Genomic DNA, 23,844 nt, shown 5'->3' on the forward strand with positions numbered 1-23,844 from the left:
GAATAGATTCCTGAAAGTGAGCTGCTAGGCCAAAATTCATGAAATATCTGAAGGATCTTAATACACATTAATCTGGAAAATATATTTGCATTAAATTACATGTCCACCTATGGGTCTTTTTCACCCAACGGAGCATTGAATACGATCACTTTGTAATCTTTGCTATTTTGGTAGGCAGAAACAATCTTACTATTTTAATTTGCATTTCTTTGGTTACTAGATAAATTGAACTTAGATTTACCAGCCATTTGAGGTTTTTTTTTTTTTTTGTACTGCATTGTGTCTTCTGGTCCTTTGCCAGATTACCTGTTGGGGTCTTAGTGTTGAATCTGAAGTGAATTTTTTGGTTTTCAACTTTACTTCCCTTGTATTCTTCCTTTTAAAAGATGAATAAAGAAAAAGGCCAAGTGCGGTGCCTCACACCTTTAATCCCATCACTTTAGGAGGCTGAGGAGGGAGGATCACTTGAGCCCAGGAATTCGAGACCAGCTTGGGCAACATGGGGAGACCCTGTATCTATTTAAAAAAAAAAAAAAATGGAGAAAAAGAGAGGCCTAAAGAAGAGCAGACAATCATCAAAAGGATGGAGCATGCCAAATGAAAGAAGCATAAAAGTAGTAGTGTTTGGTCTATTGAAATGACTTGTTAATGGGCTGAGGGCATAGGAATACCAATGTAGTTTTCTTTCTAGGGAGAGACTGAACCTAGTATCTCAGGTATTTCCTTTGTAGATATGACATGTAAATATCTCTCCTGCTAATTTGTAAGCTCCTTAAGTTCAGAGGATCAGAGTGTGCTTCTGTAGTCTCCATAAAATACATGATAGTGTTGATTATATAATAGGCTTTCACTGAATATTTATTTGGTTTATTTACTGTTTTTAAGTCTTGTAGAGAATATCCTTAGTCTAGTTTAAAGTAATCTTATGTCACCTGGACCGGTTGAAGTTCATGGCTGATGTTTATGGGTTAAAGGAAAAGGGGGGTGTTTAAGGTAAAAGTAAAGCTACTCCAGTGTGTTTTTTAAAAAGAATAGTTGGTGTTCGAATTACATTTTGATCCTGGGTGTGGTGGCTCATGCCTGTAATCCCAGCTCTTTGGGAGGCTAAGGAGGGAGGATTATTTGAGCCCAAGAGTTCAAGACCAGATTGGGCAATGTAGCAAGATCCTGTCTCTAACACTAAGTAAATAATTTTTTTTTAATTACATTTTGGAATTGCTAGAAATCATATGTAGACCTGATCAACTATGGATAGCATTTTTTAAAATGATAAGATCTCTTATAGGTAAGTATTTTCAGTTCAAAAGTTACTGTATCTTGAATCTGATTGTTTATTGGTTTGAGATTTTTTCATTTTTAATGTTTTTATTGAAAAAACACATGTAGAAAACCATACACAACAAAAATAAATTATTATAAGGCATATTTTCTTATAATCACCATCCAAGTCAAGAAGTAGTACTTTGCCAGCTACCCCATGTGTCCTGTCTCCATCACACTCCCATCCCCTCAAAAGTAACCACTGTACTGACTTTTATAGTAGTACTTTCTTGTGTTTGTTTAGTCTTGCTCATTTAAGAAAAATTTGATACGGTTTTTAAATCTCTCTTAATCTCAGGTTCCCTCTTCATACCTTTCTTTAACTTGCAACATCTGTTGAAGAACACTTTGGTCATTTGAACTGTAGAGTTCTCTATGTGTATTCCTGGTATAGTTATTGCCTATAAGTTGGCAGCTAGGTCCAGAGGCTTGAATCAAACTCAAGTTTGATTCTTCTGGCAAGAATATAGGTGGTGGTGTGTTTTTTCATTGCAGGTGCAAAATGTCTGGTTTTCTTTCTCTGTCATTTTTCTTTTCTTTTTCTTTTTTTTTTTTTTTTGAGACAGAGTCTTGCTCTGTCCCCCAGGCTGGAGTGCAGTGGCGTGATCTTGGCTCCTGCAACCTCCACCTCCTGGGTTCAAGTGATTCTCCTGCCTCAGCCTCCTGAGTAGCTGGGATTACAGGCACGTGCCACGACATCCGGCTAATTTTCGTATTTTTATTTTTAATAGAGACGGGGTTTCACCATGTTAGGTCAGGCTGGTCTCGAACTCCTGACCTCGTGGTCTGCCCACCTCAGCCTCCCAAAGTGCTGGGATTACAGGTGTGAGCCACTGCGCCTGGCCTGTCTTTTTTCTTTTTTGCAACTGTTGATACTCAGTACCTAGATTGATTTAACTCATTGGGAGTTGCAGAATGGTGATACTTTAAATTCTGTCATTTTGTTTTTACTTATGAGATGGAATACATTTATAAAGAGATGTTACCTATCTCTTGTGACCTAGTGGTACAGCTCATATAGAAAAAAGAATGCTTTACCTTTTTCCTTTTTTGGCCCGTTTTATTTATTTATTTATTTATTTTGAGATGGAGTCTCGCTCTGTTGCCCAGGCTGGAGTGCAATGGCGTGATCTCGGCTCGCTGCAACCTCCACCTCCCAGATTCAAGTGATTCTCCTGCCTCAGCCTCCCGAGTAGCTGGGATTACAGGCACGTGCCACCATGCCCAGCTAATTTTTGTATTTTTAGTAGAGATGGCGTTTCACCATGTTGGTCAGGCTGGTCTCGAACTCCTGACCTTGTGATCCGCCCGCCTCAGCCTCCCAAAGTGCTGGGATTACAGGCGTGAGCCACTGTGCGCGGCCTTTGGCGTGTTTTAAAAAATAATAACTTGGTTCCTTATCCTCCAAAGGTGTAAACTACGAGTTTTATTTCTCAATAACATGTATAAATTCATGATTTAAACATACTTGATGTTTATAAATATTGCCCTATTGAAGCTCTAGTTGTACAATCCTGTGTAACATTATCACAAACTTAGCAGCCTAAAATAACAAATTTATGTCTTAGGATTTTTGTGATTTAGAAGTCCAGGTATAGGTTAGCTGGGTCCTATGCTCAGGGACTTACCAGGTTAAAATCAATCCAAGGTTGCAGTCTCGTCTGAAGTTCAGGATTCTCTTCCAGGCTCACTGGTTTTTGGCAGAAATTTCCTTGTAGTGCTATGACTGATACCCTTGTTTCTTGTGCAGTGGGCTTTCTGCTCCTGTAGGTTGCCCTCAGATCCTTGCTGAGTGGCCCCTTTCTCTCAATCTGCGTTGTCTTCAAGTTCAGGAGGAGACCATCACTCTGACATTCATCTTCTTTTAAAGAGCTTACCTGGTTTGATCAATTCCAGTTAGGATAATCTCCATTTTGATTAACTAAAAAAATCAACTGATTAGTAACCTGATCACAGGAGTGGTATCCTATCATATTCACTGGAGTCACCCACACTCAAGAGGATTATACACATGTGTACACCATGGGGTAGTAATATTGAGGGCTATCTTAGAATTCTGCCTACCACATTTGTATTGACTCTTATGAAGGACATGGGGCCCTAGGATTTTTCTTTTTTTAAGCTGTATTGAGATATATAGATATTCACCATAAAAATTCACCCACTTTAAGTGTGCTTAAAATTTTTAGTAAATTTGGAGTTGTACAACTATCACCACTAATTCCAGAACATTTTCATTACTCCAGAAATTTTTAAAAATGCTGTAGCCGGGTGCGGTGGCTCACGCCTGTAATCCCAGCACTTTGGGAGGCCGAGGTGGGTGGATCACGAGGTCAGGAGATCGAGACCACGGTGAAACCCCGTCTCTACTAAAAATACAAAAAATTAGCCGGGCTTGGTGGCAGGCGCCTGTAGTCCCAGCTACTCCGGAGACTGAAGCAGGAGAATGGCGTGAACCCGGGAGGCGGAGCTTGCAGTGAGCCAAGATCGCGCCACTGCACTCCAGCCTGGGCCACAGAGTGAGACTCCGTCTCAAAAAAAAAAAAAAAAATGCTGTACCATTAGCAGTCGTTTTCCATTTCCCCTCTTCCAGTCTGACAACCACTGATCTCTGTTTCTATGAATTTGCCTATTCTGGACATTTCATATAAATGGAATTGTACAATGTGTGGTCTTTTCCTGTTTTGTTTCTTTCACTTAGTATAATGTGTTTGAGATTCATCAATATTGTAGCATTTGTTATAATATCATTGTTTTTTATTGACGAATAGTATTCCATTTTATGGCTATACCACATTCTTGTTTATGCATTCACCAGTTGGTGGGTATTTGGGATGTTTCTCCTTTTTCACTGTTGTGACTAATGCTGATGTGAACATTTGTGTAGCAGTTTTGTGTGGACCTATATTTTCCTTTCTCTTGAGCATGTACCTAGGGGTGGAATTGCTGCCTTATGTTAAATAATGTTTAAGTTTTTAATAAACTGCCAAAGACCCTAGGAGTTTTTGGTGGCTTTCTTGCTAACTGGTATGACAAGATGTTTAAGGGTCTTTTATGTTTCTGCTTCATACCTGCACTCAGCCATATCTTTCAAGGCCATAGTTGCATGCAAAGATTGCTCATTGCTACTGTGTTGGACATTATTTCTAGGCTGCTCAGTGGATAGATCGGGAGAGTTTTTAAATATAGATTTAATAAATACATTTATTTTTATTTGTGTATATTGTTTAAGATAAAATACCTCAGGGGCCGGGCGCGGTGGCTCACGCTTGTAATCCCAGCACTTTGGGAGGCCGAGGTGGGTGGATCACGAGGTCAGGAGATCGAGACCACAGTGAAACCCCGTCTCTACCAAAAAATACAAAAAATTAGCCGGGCATGGTGGCAGGCGCCTGTAGTCCCAGCTACTCGGAGAGGCTGAGGCAGGAGAATGGCGTGAACCCGGGAGGCGGAGCTTGCAGTGAGCCGAGATTGTGCCACTGCACTCCAGCCTGGGCGACAGAGCGAGACTCCGTCTCAAAAAAAAAAAAAAAAACCTCAGGAATCATATTGTCATTTCCAATTCAATTTGAAAATTAGAAGTTTTTACTTAACCTCTTATGTTACATGTGTATCTCCTTTCTTCTGCATCAAGAATACTGATTTTCAGAGTCAAAGGGGAAGATGTAATTAGCATATCCCATAATTTACTCACTATCTTTACCCCACATTATATACATAGTAGTCTCAGAATAACAATACTAATATTACCACTACCAATATGATTATGAAGTTAGTTAAAAAAAATTTAGCATTTGCTCTGTTTTACTCACATTTCTTAAATGTACCATAGTAAGTACATTGTCAGAGTGTATAGTAATTATATACTTTATGTGCTTCCTTTCACCCTCACTTAGTCTTGGTTTTATAAATAACTGTTCATATAGTGTGCACCACCAGTCCTTATATCTTTGTCTCTTTATTTGTTTCATTGTCTGAAGCTTATTCTCTAGTTACTAGAGTCTAATAGATTCCTCAGGAAATGCTCATGGGAACAATAAGGCCTAAGTTTTTGCATATTGGTAATGGCTTTTTGGTGTCCTTTATACGTAAAAGTTTTTCTGAATAATCTTGGCTTACATTTTCTTATTTTATTTATTTTGTATTTATTTATTGTTTTTGAGATGGGAGTCTTGCTCTGTCACCCAGGCTGGAGTGCAGTGGCATGATCTTGGCTCACTGCAACCTCCACCTCCTAGGTTCAAGCGATTCTCCTGCCTCAGCCTCCCGAGTAGCTGGGACTACAGGTGCCCACCACCATGTCTGGCTAGCTTTTTTATTTTTAGTAGAGATGGGGTTTCACCGTATTGGCCAGGCTGGTCTCAAACTCCTGACCTTGTGATCCGCCTGCCTTGGCCTCCCAAAGTGCTGGGATTACAGGTATGATCCTCTGTGCCCGGCCTTCTTTAGTGTTTTAAGTCTATTATTACTGCATTGTCTTCTGGCATAGGATATTGTTAACAGTTTTTTCATTTGAGGAAAGTTTTCTTGAATTACAGCCATTATTTATTAGTATTTATTCCATTCCTTTGCTTTGGTTTTCTTCTTGATATCAGTATTTTTGAGTCTTGTTTGAGTGTGGTTTTTTGCTCTTGTATTCCTTCTGCTTAGCCTTTATTTCTAAAATGATTTTTTCTTCTATTTCTAATTCTTTTCTGATTTTTCTCACCCTAGCCTAAGATTTTCTTTCATGTATTATATCATTTTCTTAATATTGTATAGCCTGTTTTGAAATAAATTACAGTTTTGATCTATCTTGTCTGTAGAAATGCCATTCTGTTCCTTCTCTTTTTTTCTTAAAATAACTTTATATGGGATTTGACCTTGATATATTTATGTTGCTAATTTTTATGTGAAATTAGTTTTCCCCAATTTTTTTTTTTTTTTTTTTTTTTGAGATAAGATCTTGCTCTGTTGCCCAGGCTGGAATGCAGTGGCATGACTATGGCTTACTGCAGCCTTGACCTCCAAGGCCCAAGCGATCTTCCCACCTCAGCTTTCCAAGTAGCTGGGACCATGGGCATGTGCCACTGTGCCTAGCCAATTAAAAAATATATATTTTTTGTAGAGACAGGGTCTCGCTGTGTTGCTCAGGCTGGTCTCAAACTCCTGAGCTCAAGTGATCCTCCCATCCTGGCCTCCCAAAGTGCTGAGATGTGAGCCACTGCACCCGACCTCCTGAACTTTTTTTTTTTCGTGACAGGGTCTCACTCTGTCACCCATGTTGGATGCAGTGGCGCGATTTCAGCTCACTGCAACCTCCGTCTCCCAGGCTAAAGCGATCTTCCCATCTCCGCCTCCTGAGCATCTAGGACCACAGGGGTACATTACCACGCCCAACTTTTTTTTTTTTTTTTTGGTATTTTGGGGTAGATACGGGGTTTCACCATGTTGCCCAGGCTGGTTTCGAGCTCCTGAGCTCAGGCAATCCACCTGTCTCAGCCTCGCCTCCCAAAGTGCTGAGATTACAGGTGTCAACCACAGTGCCTGGCCCTTCATGAACTTTTGATGGTTTGGTTTAGGATAGTTTTTCTAACCACCTATCCTAGACAGGAGGCCTGACTGGTCAGTTTTGAGTGTTCTAATATTGGATTGTGCAAAACCCCTTCCAGCTTTAGCTCTTATTCTCAGATTGACACCGTGCTTTCCAGTGAATATATATGAGTGATTTGGGAGTTCTTAGGTCTATCAGACACTCCATTGCTTTCTTTGATTCCTCCTGCACAACACTAGTATCATGCAGGTTTTGTGGCTATTAACCTGGTTTGTCCCTACGTATTATGTTTTGGGGTTGTGGGAATACTTTATCTTTTTCTGTGGTAAATTGGATCCTTAGATTTTTTTGGTTTTGCTGTCTAGTTGGTCCATCTGTTTTTATGTGAGGATCTGGGGAGATTCAAAGACTGTGTTGCCATCTTCCCAGAAATTGATCTGAGATTTTAAAAGGCCATGTGTAACCATTCTGGCAGCTTAGCAATATGTATCAAAATCTTCAAAAGTGGATATCATTTATAGTAGCCAGAATAGGCTGGATTATTACTATGTAAGAGACAACCCCAAAACTCAGTGACTTAAAAACAACAGTGGCAGTGGCTTCTTTCTTGCCCAGGCAACGTGTTCCTTGTGAGTTAGCTGAGGGCCTTATTCTGTGCCATGCTCAGTGATGGAGCAGCCAGGAACATCACACTCATCATGGCTGAGGGAGAGAAATCTCTGCAGAGTCTCTCACAAGCCATTAAAATGCCCCATCCTAGAAGTAACAGAGCATTTTTGATCAAATTTATTGTCTCTAGAAACAGTCTCGTTCGTACATCACCCAACCACAAGAGGGTAGGGAATACAATCATACCATGCATTCAGAATGTATACAGCTGGAAATATTTGAGCAGTGCCTATATTGATTAATATTATTTTGATCCGCAGATTCTTCTGATCAGATTTTATCCTAAAATAATCAACTTTGTTCATTGCACTGTTTATAATATTCAAAAATTGAAAGCCACTTAAATGTCCAGACATTAAAAAACCTAATTATGGTAATAACCATTAAGTGTGCTTAGGGCCATTATTAATGTGATGATATAGACCTGTATTCATTCACATGAAAAGAGGTTTGCTGTAATAACAATATTTACTGAGTACTCACCATGACCCATGACCCAGGTATTCCTTCTTAAGTTCTTTACAATGATTCCTTTTTTTTTTTGAGATAGGGTCTCACTGTGTTGCCCAGGCTGAGTGCAGTGTCATGATTACGGCTCACTGCAGCTTCATCCGCCTGGGGGCCCAAGTAATCCTCCTACCTCAGGCTCCGAAGTAGCTGGGACCACAGACATGTGAACCACCCTGCCTGGCTAATTTAAAATTTTTTTTTTTTTTTTTTAGCGATAGGGTCTTGTTGTGTTGCCCAGTCTGGTCTCGAGCTCCTGGATTCAAGTGATTCCCCAACCTTGACCTCCCAAAGTGCTGGGATTATAGGTGTGAGCCACTGTGCCTGGCCGAGGATTATTTTAAAGATGATCTTGTGCTTAGTAAAATTAGGATAACTAAAGAAAATGAAAAAAGTGGTATACATTTTGTAATAACCTCAAAAAGACTATCTTGAGAATCAGCTTGAGGCTTTTAAAGGTAAGAAGGACATTTTAAACCTCATATTTAGAATAAGATGAATAAGAAAATAATATGCTCATTTGGCACACTTATTTTAATATAACAAATGCAAAAGAAAGCTTTCCCCCCATTCAAAAAAAAAAGATTTAAATTGGGAAAGGTAGGATCATTAAAAATTAAAACAGAATGAAAGCTTTGTTATGGTTAAGGAGATTAAAAATAAACTAACTAGTTTTCAAACATCCTGGTGACCATACCAGACAAATGCTATGCAATAATACTGAAAGAATTTTGCAGAACTGGTCACCAAATCTCTGCTAGGAGTCCTTTAGTAATTGTGGAAAATGGGAGAGGTTCTAGAATATAAGAAAAGCCCTTATTTATAAAATGGAGTAGAAAGTTTGTTTCGGGTAAACTTAATATTGGTTCCTGACATATCTTTAGATTATTAAATAGATGATCAGTGAACATGCTGAAAAGAAAGCTTAAAGGAAAAAGAAGAGGAAACAATGGGTTGTTTATGACCAAGCATGTGTCACTAAGAAAAAATCTTGCCACACCAATCTAGGGTTTTTGAAATGTCCTAGTGTAATAAAAAGATCACTGGGCTAGCACTGGAAGATCTAGCCTTAACTTTACTGCTGTCTTGGTAGGTAACTCTGGACAGTCATTTAATTTCCTGGATCTCACCTATAAGTTTAGGAGGTTAAACTGCATCGATTTCCAAACTTGGCTTTGCACTGTAGGATGCTCTGCATGAAAATCTTTCATATATTAGATATTATGTTGGATCTTGGAGGTCTGACATCTCACCCACAGCAAGAATAAATTCCTTTTTAATATTCCTGACGTGAGTTTCTGTATGCCTACTTTTCAGAGAGTGGGGATTCTGCTGTTCTGTTAACAGTATCCACTCTGCTTTTTAGAGATATGCAAAATAAATCGAATCCTTTTCTAAATAAGAGTTCTCTTGGCCGGGCACGGTGGCTCAAGCCTGTAATCCCAGCACTTTGGGAGGCCGAGGCGGGTGGATCATGAGGTCAGGAGATCGAGACCATCCTGGCTAACACGGTGAAACCCCGTCTCTACTAAAAAAATACAAAAAAATTAGCCAGGCGTGTTGGCGGGCGCCTGTGGTCCCAGCTACTCGGGAGGCTGAGGCAGGAGAATGGCGTGAACCCAGGAGGTGGTGGTTGCGGTGAGCCGAGATCGCGCCACCGCACTCCAGCCTGGGGGACAGAGAAAGACTCCGTCTCAAAAAAAAAAAGAGTTCTCTTTAAACATTTTCCACATCACTGTCTTGTTTATCCTAAGTCTTCTCTAAGCTAAATATGCTATTTCCTTTAGTTATTGTTCAAGAATCCTGGGTTTTGAGTCTTTATCACCCAGATTGCTTTCTTTTATTTTTCAAATTAAATTTAATTTTTTTGAGACAGGGTCTTGCTATGTCACCCAGGCTGGAGTGTAGTGACGTGATCATGGCTCATTGTAGCCTTGACCTCTCGAGCTCAGGTGATCCTCTCACCTCAGCCTTCCAAGTAGCTCAGACAACAGGCACACACCACCATGCTCAGCTAATATTTTATTATTTTTGTAGAGTTGGGGTCTGCCCATGTTTCCCAGGCTAATCTCAAACTTCTGGGCTCGAGTGATCCTCCTGCCTCTGCCTTCCAAAATGCTGGAATGACAGGCGTGAGTCACTGTGTCCAGCCTCAGATTCTTACATAACCATATAGAAAACTGGTTTGCATTATCTGTATCTAGCAGTTCCACTCCTAGATACATATTCAAGAGCTTACTTTTTTTTTTGAAAATATATGCTTTTATTTTTCCGTGATTACAAACACAACTGAATATCAAATGCACAAAGTAAGAATTATATGAGGAAAAAAAAATCAGATACGTTCATATATATATCGCCTTTTCAAGGCTATTTCCATCCAGAATAATCTTGGTTGGCCAGGGCCAATAGAAAGAAGTCACAAAATCACCTTTAGTCAAATTTGTGTGTTTGCTTTCTTCTATAATTCCAATACCTCCACCATCAACGACCTGAGATAGCTGCCAAGGTGTTATATAATAAGTGCCAGTGTCTTCATTCATTCTACAACAAAGGCTGTCACTTCACACTTGGAAGGTTGCACAGCAGCCAGGCAGAGGCGCTCCTCACTTCCTAGACGGGGTGGCGGCTGGGCAGAGGCTGTAATCTTAGCACTTTGGGAGGCCAAGGCAGGTGGCTGGGAGGTGGAGGTTGTAGCGAGCCGAGATCACGCCACTGCACTCCAGCCTGGGCAACATTGAGCATTGAGTGAGTGAGACTCCGTCTGTAATCCCAGCACTTCGGGAGGCCGAGGTGGGCAGATCACTCGAGGTCAGGAGTTGGAGACCATCCTGGCCAACACGGCGAAACCCCGTCTCCACCAAAAATACAAAAACCAGCCAGGCGTGGTGGTGTGCGCCTGCAATCCCAGGTATTCGGCAGGCGGAGGCAGGAGAATCACGGGAGCCCAAGGCAGGGAGGCCGCAGTGAGCCGAGATCATGCAGCTGCACTCCAGCCTGGGCAACAGAAGGAGACCATCTCAAAGAAAGAAAGAGAAAGAGAGAAAGGGAGGAAGGGTAGAGCTCTTACTTTTAAGAGCAATTCTAGATTTTCAGAAAAATTGAGCAGAAAGTAGAGTTCTATGTACTCCTTTCTTTGGGAGGAAGGGTAGAAGGGTAGAGCTCTTACTTTTAAGAGCAATTCTAGATTTTCAGAAAAATTGAGCAGAAAGTAGAGTTCTATGTACTCCCTTCTTCCTCACCTCAGCCCCACATGGATTCACTGTTACTAATCTTGCATTAGTGTGATACATTTGTTAAAACTGTGGAACCATTATTACATTATTATTAACTAAAGTCCATAGTTTACATTAGGGTTTACTCTGTTGTACATTCTCTGGGTTTTGATAAATGCATAATGTCATGTATCCATCATTGTGATGTCATATAGAATAGTTTAACCACCCTAAAAATTCCCTGTGTTTCATTCACCTAGTCATGCCGCTGTGGCACCTGCACTACCACCACCATCCAGTCATCGGCAACTGCTGTTCTTTTTACTGTCTATAATTTTGTCTTTTCTAGGATGTCATGTAGTTGGAATCATATAGAATGTAGCCTTTTTAGATTGGTTTATTTCATTTAGCAATATTCTTTCAAGGTTTCTCCATATATCTTTGTTACTTGATTGCTCATTTATTTTTAGTGCCAAATCATATTCCATTGTATGGATATACCAAAATTTGTTTATCCATTTACCTACTATCTTGGTTGGTTCCAAATTTTGCTCATTTTTCTATCTAGTTGACTCTTTTTCTCTTATTGATGTGTAGGATTTTTTTGTATGTTCTTGATAAAGGTGTTTTATATATCTAGATATGGAGTCCTTTATATATGTATCATAAATATTTTCTCCTAATTTCTGGCTTGACTTTTTAGTCTCTTAATGGTGTCTTATGATAAACAGTTCTTAATTTTAATACACTAGGATTTAATGTTTCCTTTTTGTTTATGCTTTTCATATCTAGTTCCAAAAATCTTTGCCTACCCCTTGGGCACAAAGATATTCTCCTGTTTTTTTCTCCTATAAATGTTATTTAATTTAATTAATTAATTAATTTATTTTTGAGACAGTGTTTCGCTCTTGTTGCCCAGGCTGGAGTGCAGTGGCACCATCTCGGCTCACTGCAACCTCTGCCTCCCAGGTTCAAGCTTTTCTCCTGCCTCAGCCTCCTGAGTAGCTGGGATTACAAGCACCCACCACCACACCCAGCTAATTTTTATATTTTTAGTAGAAACAGGGTTTCAGCATATTGGCCAGGCTGGTCACGAACTCATGACCTCAGGTGTTCCACCCACCTCGGCTTTCCAAAGTGCAGGGATTACAGGCGTGAGCCACCATACCCGGCCTAAATTTTATTTTTATACTTCACATTTAGATCCTTGTTTTGCTTGGAATTGGTTTTCAGTTTGTCTGTGGTGGTGACATAGGAGTCAAGTTTATTTTTCTTCTTCTGTGTGGATACTAATGAACCCAGGATGTATACTGAAAAAGCCATCCTTTTCCACTGCACTGTCATACCCCCTTTGTCATAAATCAGTCTGTGGTGTGACATAGGAGTCAAATTTATTTTTCTTCTGTATGGATAGCTAATGAACCCAGGACATATATTGAAGAAGCCATCCTTTATCCTGCTGCACTGTAATATACCACCTTTGTCATAAATCAGAGGTTGTGTGAACCTGTTCAGAACTTTATTCTGTTCTGTTGGCCTGTTTGTGGCACGTACTTTTTTCTTTTCTTTTCTTTTTTTAATAGCCTAATTGAGTTATAATTCACATGCCATAAAATTCACCTATTAGAGTGTATAGTGATTTTTACTATATTTGCAGAGTTGAGTCACCATTATCAAAATGTAATTCCAGAACATTTTCACCACCCCAAAAAGAAATCCCATACTATTAGCAGTCACTACCTGAGAACCAGTAATTTACAAATCTCCTTTCTTTATTTCTGAATTTGTTGATTCTGGACATTTCATATAAATGGTATATACTGTGTGGCCTTTTGTGTCTGGCTCCTTTTACCTAGCATAATGTTTTCAAGGTTCATCATGTTGTAGTATGTACCCATACTTCATTCTTTTTTAATTTTTATTCAATCATTTATTCATTCATTCATTCAAGATGGAGTCTCGCTCTGTCACCCACGCTGGAGTACAGTGGTATGATATGGGCTCACTGCAACCTCTGCCTCCTGGGTTCAAGCAGTTCTCTTGCCTCAGCCTTCCGAGTAGCTGGGATTACAGGTGCCTGCCACCGCACCCAGCTAAGTTTTGTATTTTTAGTAGAGACGGGGTTTCACCATGTTGGCCAGGCTGGTCTCAAACTTCTGACCTTATGATCTGCCTGCCTCGGCTTCCCAAAGTGCTGGAATTACAGGTGTGAGCCACCATGCCTGGTCAACACTTCATTCTTTTTTAAAAAATTGTGGTCAAATATATATTACATAAAATTTGCCATTTTAACAGTTTTAAAGTATATAATTCAGTGAAATTAATTCCATTGATAACGTTTTGCAAGCATAGCTACTATATTTCCAAAATTTTTTCATCACCTCAAATAGAAACTTTGTACCCATTAAGCGGCAGGTAACTCCCCATCTTCCAGCCCCTGGTAACCTCTAATCTACTGTCTGTTTCTATGAATTTGCCTATTTTAGATATTTGGTATAAGTGGTCATATAATATTTGTCCTTTTGTGCCTAACTTATTTCATTTAGCATGTTTTCAGGGTTCATCCATGTTATTGCATGTATGAGAACATCATTCTTTTTTTTGTTTGTTTTTGGTGCCAGACAATATTCTAATATATCCGTGTGGTATAAGAATATATCACATTTTGTTTATTCATCAGTTGAGGACATTTGGGTTGGTACTATTTGACCATTATGAACAATACTGCTATGAACATTCATGTACAGGTTTTTGTGTGAACATATGTTTTAACTTCTGTTGGATCTTAGGAGTAGAGTTGCTGGGTCATATGTTAACTTCCTGTTTAATTTTTAGAAGAACCGTCAAATTTTTCCAAAGCAGCTGCACCCTTTCACATTGCCTCCAGCAATATATGAGGGTTTTGGTTTTTCCATGTTCTTGGCAACACTTACTAATGTGTCTATTTTTTATTATAGTTATTCTAGTGGGTATAAAGTGGTATCTCATTTTGATTTTCAGTTCCCCAATGAGTAATAATATTGAACATCTTTTCGTGTGCTCATTGCCGTATGTCTGTGTTTTTTGGAGAAAAGTCTATTCAAAGTTTGACTATTTTTTTAATTGGGTTATTTTTCTTTTTATGGTTGAGTTGTAAGAGTTCTTTATATATTCTGGGTACAAGTCCAGATACGTGTTTTGCAAATATTTTCTCCCATTCTGAGTTCTCTTTTCACTTTCTTGGTGTCTTTTGCAGTGCAAAATTTTACATTTTGATGAAGTCCAATTTATCAGTTTTTTTTTCTTTTGTTGCTTGTGCTTTTGGCATTATTTCTGAGAAATCATTGCCTAATCCATAGGTCATGAAGATTTGCACCCATATTTTCTTCTAAGAGTTTTTTAATTTTAGCTTTTACATGTAGGTATTTTATCCAAATGAGTTAATATTTGCGTATGGCGTGAGGCAGCAGTCCAACTTTATTCTTTTGCATGTCAGTATCCAGTTGTTTCAGCACTATTTGCTGGAAAGAATATTCCTTCCCCATTGAATTGTCTTGGCACTTCTGTGGCATTTTATTTTTTATTTTTTATTTGTTTTTAGACAGAGTCTTGCTCTGTTGCCAGGCTGGAGTGCAGTGGCGTGATCTCGGCTCTCTGAAACCTCCACCTCCCAGGTTCAAGCGATTCTTCTGCCTCAGCCTTCCCAAGTAGCTGGGACTACAGCACATGGCACTATGCCTGGCTAATTTTTTGTATTTTTAGTAGAGATGGGGTTTCACCATGTTGGCCAGGATGGTCTCGATCTCTTGAAGCATTCCTTAAGACAGCTGGAAATATTTAAATTATCACAAAATAAATAGGGAAATTTTTTGTTTTTGTTTTTAAGACAGTGTCTCGCCCTGTCGCCCAGGCTAGAGTACAGTGGCATGATCATGGTGTGCTGCAGCCTCAGTCTCTTGGTCTCAAGCAATCCTCCCACCTCAGCCTCCTGGGTAGCTGGGACCACAGGCACATGCCACCACACTCAGTTAATTAAAAACACTTTTTTTTTGTAGAGATGAAGTCTCACCATGTTGCCCAGGCTGGTTTCAAATTCCTGGGCTCAAGCAATCCTCCTGCCTAGGCCTCCCGAAGTGTTGGGATTACTGATGTGAGCCACCACTCCCAGCTGGGAACTTCTTAAACTTGATTTACTCAAGTCTTTTTTGTCTTTACTTAGAATATTTACTGCTTTGGTTCATGTCAAGTGACAAATCATCCTTAACCCATTTATGCCTAGTGTTCCATTACTGGAACGCTAAGCTTGTGGGAGTTATTGATATCCTACTGCTCAAGGTCATCACCAAGGTCTGATTTTTCACACACACAAATTTGCAACCTCCAGCATAAGTGGGTTAAGTCTAGCTCAACTGGACAGTGCCCTAAATTTTTTATGCTTTAAGAATATATCTGACCTAGGTTCCCCCTTTTTAAAAATATAGCTTACATCTCTGTACCTTCTGAGTAATTTTGAGAGTCTTTTTGACTATGTTTAATTAAGTATTGAGGTATAGTTGTTTTTTTGGAATCGTGAGCATTTTGACTAGTGATTTATCTGGGGATTTTTTTGAGAGGGGTTCATAAGTTACAGTTCCTTAACCAGGACATTTTTTTAAAAGGCAACCCCTCAAAATATTAAAATTCATGTTTGTTGACAGTTTTGTTTTTAAGTTTTGATTTTGACTTGCAATCCAAATTTATAATGAAGTACAAAAAGTAAAACTCACTTTGAAGAGAGGACTTTTCTCCTTTAATTTATACAGTTTTGGCCGGGCTCAGTGGCTCATGCCTGTAATCCCAGCAGTTTGGGAGGCCAAGGCAGGCGGATCACTTGAGGTCAAGACCAGCCTGGCCAACATGATGAGACCGCCATCTCTACTAAAAATACAAAAATTAGCCAGGTGTGGTGGTGGACACCAGTAGTCCCAGCTACTGGAGAGGTTGAGGCAGGGGAATTGCTTGAACCCGGGAGGTGGAGTTTGTAGTGAGCTGAGATTGCGCCACTGCATGCATTCCAGCCTGGGCAACAGAGTGAGACTCCGTCTCTAAAAACAAAAACAATTTATACAGTTTCCAGACAGCAGCTTTAAGAAGAAATGGTGTTTGCTCTTTTTTTAACCCTTTTTTGAGAGAGGGTCTTGCTCTGTCACTCAGGCTGTAGTGCAGTGGCACAATCTTGGCTCACTGCACCCTCCACCTTCTGGGCTCAAGTGATCCTCCCACCTCACCTTCCCAAGTAGCTTGGACCACAGGCATGTGCCACCATGCCCAGCTAATTTTTATATTTTTTTGTAGAGACAGGGTTTCGCCATTGTGCCCCGGCTGGTCTCGAACTACTGGACTCGAGATTCGCATGCCTTGGCCTCCCACAGTGCTGGGATTACAGGCATGAGCCACCATGCCCAGCCCCTGTATTGTGTTTTCATATGAAAACTTTGTCAAAATGTTTAGGTATTGCTGGGAATATTTTTTCTATAAATATGAAATAGCTACTGTCACAACACGCAGAGAATAAAAGAACCTCTTATTGTATCTATTTAAGGTAAAGACATATTTAGTAATTAAGATAGTTGGTAATTATTTCAAAGTGAGATATTATTTTAGAAGTCAAATTTTACTGTTCTCTACTTTCATTTATAAGACATTTTTATTTCTTTTTTAGAAATTGAATCTGGTAAGTAAAATGGCTTGAGGTGGTACTACTATTGACAAGCCACTTACAGTGAACTCTGGATCTACTCCCTGTTGCAAAAGTCAACACAGGGGTATGTTTAGTCCAAGATTATAGTAGTTTATAGTTTAGTTCTTTAAGCAAGGAATATTTTTGTGGCATCTTTAATCAAAATGCATATGGACTATGACAGCAGTTGCAAACTAATCTTGGATTTCCACTGGCAGCAGTTGGAAACTAATTTTGGATAATCACAATATCCAGCAACAATAATATACAGATAATTTGGTGTCTGATTTAAAATGAGTGTATAAGCCGGGCGCGGTGGCTCACGCCTGTAATCTCAGCACTTTGGGAGGCTGAGGCAGGTGGATCACAAGGTCAGGAGTTCGAGACCAGTCTGGCCAACATAGTGAAACCCCGTCTCTACTAAAAATACACAAAAAATTAGCCAGGCATGGTGGTGTGCGCCTGTAATCCCAGCTACTCGGGAGGCTGAAGCAGGAGAATCGTGTGAACCCAGGAGGCGGAGGTTGCAGTGAGCCGAGATCGCGCCACTGCACTTCAGCCTGGGCGACAGAACGAGACTCCCTCTCAAAAAAAAAGAGAGAAAAAATAAATAAAATAAAATGAGTGTATAAATGGTGTGTGGTACATCGATAGTATATGTTTGTCTTAAACAGTGTAGAATAATACAACTCCTTAAATAAATTCTGAAGATAGCATTATTCAAGACATCTAGAATATTGTATACTGAGGCATGAGCTTTGAGACTCATTTGTTGGAGCAGAGAGTATGGTTTTTTCTTTTTTTTCTTTTTTTTTGAGACGGAGTCTCACTCAGTCGCCTAGGCTGGAGTGCAGTGGCATGATCTCAGCTCACTGCAAGCTCTGCCTCCCGGGTTCACTCCATTCTCCTGCCTCAGCCTCCCGAGTAGCTGGGACTACAGGTGCCCACCACCACACCCGGCTAATTTTTTCTATTTTTAGTAGAGACAGGGTTTCACCATGTTACCCAGGATGGTCTAGATCTCCTGACCTCGTGATCTGCCAGCCTTGGCCTCCCAAAGTGCTGGGATTACAGGCGTGAGCCACCGTGCCCAGCAGAAAATGTCGATTTTCTTAGGAAATACATATGAAATGTTTAGGGGTAATGGAGCATCATGTCTCCAACTTACTCTTTGTTGTGGAAAAAAGTATATATATGCATGCCCATATATATGTAGAGAGATGATGATAAAGCAGATGGGGCAGAATATAAAACTTGCGCTGAATCTGGGTAATGGTTATTTGAGATTTCCTTGTGCTATTCTTGCAAGTTTTTTGCAAATTTTTGAATCATAATAAGTTAGAAAAGTATAACTGAATTGGTGTTAAGACTTTTGACATAGGTCAGGCGTGGTGGCTCACACCTGTAATTCCAGCACTTTGGGAGGCCGAGGCGGGCAGATCACGAGGTCAGGAGATCTAGACCATTCTGGCTAACATGGTGAAACCCCGTCTCTACTAAAAATACAAAAAATTATCCAGGCGTGGTGGCGGGCACCTGCAGTCCCAGCTACTCGGGAGGCTGAGGCAGGAGAATGGTGTGAACCCAGGAGGCAGAGCTTGCAGTGAGCTGAGATCACGCCACTGCACTCCAGCCTGGGTGACAGAGTGAGACTCCATCTCAAAAACAAACAAACAAAACCCACAAAAAATTAGCCAGGCGTGGTGGCGGGTGCCTGTAATCCCAGCTACTCAGGAGGCTGAGGCAGGAGAATCACTTGAACCTGGGAGGCAGAGGTTGCAGTGAGCTGAGACCGCACCAATGCATTCCAGCCTGGGCTACAGGGCGAGACTCCGTCTCAAAAAAAAAAAAAAATTCTTGACCCAGCTCACCAGCATAGTTAGTTTACTTTTCTGTGCTTCCTTGCAGAATAGCTTTTAAACCAAAATGCTTAATTATGCCTTCAAATTCTAGGATTCTTCAGATTGCAGAAGAGCCTACAATAAGGCTTAAAAGCAACTGTGTTTTAACATCAGTGGGAGATCAAGGAAAATTTCAGAGTTTGCAGTTCGGTGGGAAAACTGAAAAACTTTGCATTTCTATTTTAATAGTGTGGTTTCATGATGGTTTTTGAAGAACTGTAAGTTTTAAAAATATCAGACAAAGCCATGTTCAAATAAAATCATTCTTAAAAACTGCTGCCATGTAGATATTTTCAAAAATATAATTTTTTCCTATATGCTTTATTGGTACAGATTAGAGAACAGTTGAAATTACTGCTTTGCTTTTGAAATAGCTGGGATTATGCTTGTTTTATTATTTGTGGTTCAAATATAAAATTTTTAATGTTAAGCCTGTTTAAGTACTACTTTTCTTTCTTAAATATTTTTCTGACTTTAATAGTATTTTTTGCCTTTTTTTTTTTTTAGAGGCCTGGGCAACATAGTAAGACCCTGTATAAAAAAAATTAGCCAGGCATGGTGGCATGTGCCTGTAGTTTCAGCTATTGGGGAGGCTGAGGTGGGAGAATCGCTTGAGCCTGGGAGATTGAGGCTGCAGTGAGTCATGATGGTGCCACTGTGCTCCAGCCTGGGTGACACAGCAAGACCCTGTCTACAAAAAACAAAACAAAACAAAAACTTAAAAACCAGAGAAGAAAACAATTACCCATAATCAATAATCATTCATTCCAGAAGTAACTGCTGTTAAGAGTATTTTCTTTCTGTAGTTTCAAAAAATATAATTGGCATATACTTGTATACAATTTAACCACGCTTTGTTCACGTAACACATCATGCACATCTTCCCACATCATTAAAAATTCTTTATCATTATTGTTTTTAAACTTTTAATAATATTCCATATGGTGTATCACAATTTACTTTTTTCTGAGTTATTTTGAAGGCAAGTAACTAACTACATTGGTTATAAGATAGGGAAGACACAGAAGATGAATATTTTAATCTATGCAGTTTACAAACAGAAGTAATTGGACCTCTTTTTCTTGGTCCTTGATTTCTGTTATCTGTTGAGAAACATTGTTTGTAAGAAAAGCTTTTAAAAGTTACATTACCAGTATTTGTTATAGTAAAGAATAAACGGCCGGGCAGGCGCAGTGGCTCATGCCTGTAATCCCAGCACTTTAGGAGGCTGAGGCGGGCGGATCACGAGGTCAGGAGATCGAGACCATCCTGGCTAACACAGTGAAACCCCGTCTCTACTAAAAATACAAAAATATTAGCCGGGCATGGTGGCAGGCGCCTGTAGTCCCAGCTACCTGGGAGGCTGAGGTAGGAGAATGGCGTGAACCTGGAAGGCGGAGCTTGCAGTGAGCCAAGATCGCGCCACTGCACTCCAGCCTGGGCGACAGAGCAAGGCTCCGTCTCAAAGAAAAAAAGAAACCTAGAAGTATGCTTTTTTGTATGAAAAAGGATCCTACCTAATTCTTAAATGTTAAGTTTTTTTGGGGGGGGCGGGGGCGGGGGAGATAGAGTCTTGCTCTGTTGCCCAGGCTGGAGTGCAGTGGTTCACTGCAACCTCTGCCTCCCGGGTTCAAGTGATTCTCCTGCCTTAGCCTCCCAAGTAGCTGGGATTACAGGCATGTGCCACCACGCCCAGCTAATTTTTGTATTTTTAATAGAGACAAGGTTTCACCATGTTGGCCAGGCTGGTCTGGAACTCCTCATCTCAAGTGATCCACTGTCCTCGGCCTCCGAAAGTGCTAAGATTACAGGCATGAGCCACTGTGCCCTGCCTTTTTTTTTCTTTTTTTGTTTGAGACAAGGTCTTACCCTGTTGTCCAGGCTGGAGTGCAGTGGTGTAATCTTAGCTCGTTGCACCTTCGACCTCCTAGGATCAAGGGCCCCTCCTGCCACAGCCTCCCTAGTAGCTGGGACTACAGGCACACACGCCCCAATGCCCAGCTAATTTTTTTTTTTTTTTTTTTAGTAGAGACGGAGTCTTGCTATATTGTCCAAGCTCGTCTTGAACTCCTGACCTTAATTAAGCAGTCTTCCTGCCTCTGCCTCCCAAAGTGCTGAAATTATAGGCATGAGCCACCATGCCTAGCTTGGAATTTTATTTCTAACATATATAGTTTACAGAGATCTTTCTCAAATTAAAAAGTTACAAATTTGGCTGGGTATGGTCACTTGAGGCAGGAGGATTGCTTGAGGCCAGGTGTTCGAGACCAGCCTGGGCAATATATTGAGACTCCACCTGATTCTCTGCTTTTTCTTTCCTTTTTCTGATTTCTGTTCTTTGACGGTAAGATTATATTCTCAGACTACATACACCTTTCAATAGTAGCCAGCACAGGGCTGGGTACATTCAATGAGCAAGTGAATAAATGAATATACAAAATACAATCAGAACCTTAGAGAAGGGGAACCCGGTAGGACTGTAAACACATGCAGAGAAACACCCATCATAGGGGCAGGCTGGCTTCAAGTCTAGACCCTGGTCATCTCACAGTGAACTAATGGTACTTAAACGGAGCCCTGACTCCCATGCCAAACAATGTGAAGTTGTATCCTTGACTGTCTCAGGTAATACTTAGAGAAGAAGAGTATTATCAAGAAAGACAATTGAGAAACAACCTATATGACCATACAGGGGATTCAGCAGGTAAATGTTGGTGTAGCCAAACAATAGAATTCTTTGTAGATCTGGCCAGGCATGATGGCTCATGCCTGTAATCCTAGCACTTTGGGAGGCCGAGGTGGGTGGATCACCTGAGGTCAGGAGTTTGAGACTAGCCTGACCAACATAATGAAACCCCATCTCTACTAAAAATACAAAATTAGCTGGGCGTGGTGGCACATGCCTGTAATCCCAGCTACTTGGGAGGCTGAGGCAGGAGAATTGCTTGAACTTGGGAGATGGAAGTTGCAGTGAGGTTGCACTCCAGCCTGAGCAACAAGAGCGAAACTCCGTCTAAAACAAACAAAAAAAGGAATTCTGTGTAGATCTTAAAGATGAGTTTGTGGCCAGTACAGTGGCTCATGCCTGTAAGCCCAGCACTTTGGGAGTCCAACGTGGCAGAATTGCTTGAGGCCAGGAGTTTGAGACCAGCTTGGGCAATATAGTGAGACCTCATCTCTACAAAAAAATTTTTTTTAATTAGCCTGGCATAGTTATGCATCCCTATAGTCCCAGCTATTTGGAGGCTGAGGCAGGAGGATCACTTAATCCTAGGGGTTCAAAGCTGTAGTGAGCAATAATCATGCCACTGTACTCCAGCCTGGGTGACAGAGTGAGACTCTATCTCTTAAAATGTGTGTGTGTGTGTGTGTGTGTGTGTGTGTGTGTGTGTGTGTATTTTTTTTTAAGATTTCCACTTGGCAGATATATGAGTTTAGGGATTTTGAGATTATATACTTTACTCCAAAAGTATGTAAGATAATGGCCAGGTGCAGTAGCTCATGCCTGTACTTCTAGCACTTTGGGAGGCTGAGGAAGGAGGATCATTTGAGCCCAAGAGGTTGAGGCTGCAGTAAGCTATGATTGTGCCCCTGCACTCCAGCCTAAGCAACAAAGTCCTTTCTGGAAAAAAAAAAGCATGTAAGATAAATCATACTTGAATTTAAATCTTTAGGCATTCTTTTTTTATGGTGGGTAGCAGACTCAGGACAAAAGGCACTGCTTTTAAGGTTAGGAATTATAATAATATATTGGTTACAGAAAACTGAAAGTGATACCTCAATTACAACAAGTATGAAGCTATGATTTGACCCACAAATTTCTGAGCATTGTCCATAATACAGTCCTAGTTGTGTGGATGTTAGTCTTGCTTGATTTAAATGTCCTGGAATTGCGTCTGTTTTTAGGTCAGTTCTTGAAATTAGTAATTACCTCACATTAAAATGCTTTTATTAGTCATAGAATTAACTGTTTGACCAGAAAACAAGTATGAATAGTTGAAGGCTGTTCCTTTCTTTGAGTCTTTTTATAGTTCTCCACTTATTAAGGATTCCTTCTCAACAAACCAGACTTAATGTTGATGTAAGAGGTTCACCCATGATTGTGTATAACTAAATTACACCTTCTCTGGTGCTATAACATCATCCTGATTTAGGTATGTGGTGGTGTCTCAAACTTCATAAATGAATACCTGAAATATTTATATATTGCATTCATCTGAAAGGAAGCTACTAGTAGGCCCACTCAAAGGATTGTTAACATCTCTTATAATTTCATGTTTTGGCAGGTAAACCTAGCCTTTAAGCAACCTGGAAAGAGGCTAGAACACCAAGGAATTAGAATTGAATTTGTAGGTCAAATTGGTGAGTTTTAAAATAGTATTACTTCTTTTTCTTTGATAACTGAATTTGAAGAGGGTTGGATTTTGCACCAAAATAATTGAATTAGAGCTTAGGTTTGTAGAAGGAAGGAATTGATTTTGCATAATAAAAGAGAGGACTTACTTTATAACTATATTAAATTGTGTTTCTTTGACTTGTATGAAATGATATTTGATACATCATTTCATGATATATATGAAACTACCAGCCTTGAAAAATAATTCAAGCAAATTAGTTGACCTACTGAAATTTTCATCTGCCTACATTTTTCACCATCCTTCTTATAATTAGCAGTCTCACCTTCATTCTTCATTTTCTAATTACCCATGCCATTTGTCTTTCTGATCTAGTGCGTGCCTGTAGCCAGACTCACTTGTGTCAACACAAAATTCCATGTGAGAAGGAAAGGTGTAGTTTCTTCTTGACTTAGATCAACTTATGTACATTTCCATACATGATTCCAGATACATGCTTGATTTAGTAGGGAGTTAAACTATATAAATCTTTCTATACTGCAGATTCAGAAGAGAAAAGAAAATATGTCTTTATAATATTGTCTACATAACTAGGCTTAAAATCTAGCTTTCTAAGTTTCAGTGCACATTTTTAAAGTATCAGAAT

General features: G+C 40.0%; 1 protein-coding gene and 1 long non-coding RNA gene across 6 annotated transcripts in view; one reads left to right on the forward strand and one right to left on the reverse strand.

Moving 5' to 3' along the window:
- VPS26A (VPS26 retromer complex component A) overlaps positions 1–23,844 on the forward strand; it is a 50,960-nt gene that overhangs the window by 10,466 nt on the left and 16,650 nt on the right. For 4 of the 5 annotated variants that reach the window (XM_032138837.2, XM_058436303.1, XM_058436304.1 and 1 more), the window contains one exon: positions 23,130–23,205. The exons of the other annotated variant lie outside the window; for it this stretch is intronic. In XM_032138837.2, the coding sequence (XP_031994728.1) occupies positions 23,130–23,205 (76 nt within the window). The remainder of the gene's footprint in view (positions 1–23,129; positions 23,206–23,844) is intronic. 5 annotated transcript variants of the gene reach the window in all.
- The window catches only part of LOC131383071 (uncharacterized), a 33,302-nt gene continuing 23,488 nt past the window's right edge, over positions 14,031–23,844 (reverse strand). The window contains exon 3 of the long non-coding RNA XR_009212794.1: positions 14,031–15,050. This is a non-coding gene — a long non-coding RNA (uncharacterized LOC131383071). The remainder of the gene's footprint in view (positions 15,051–23,844) is intronic.

The sequence above is a fragment of the Hylobates moloch genome, unplaced genomic scaffold, assembly GCF_009828535.3.
Source record: "Hylobates moloch isolate HMO894 unplaced genomic scaffold, HMol_V3 SCAFFOLD_3, whole genome shotgun sequence".
Taxonomy (NCBI): Eukaryota; Metazoa; Chordata; class Mammalia; order Primates; family Hylobatidae; genus Hylobates; species Hylobates moloch.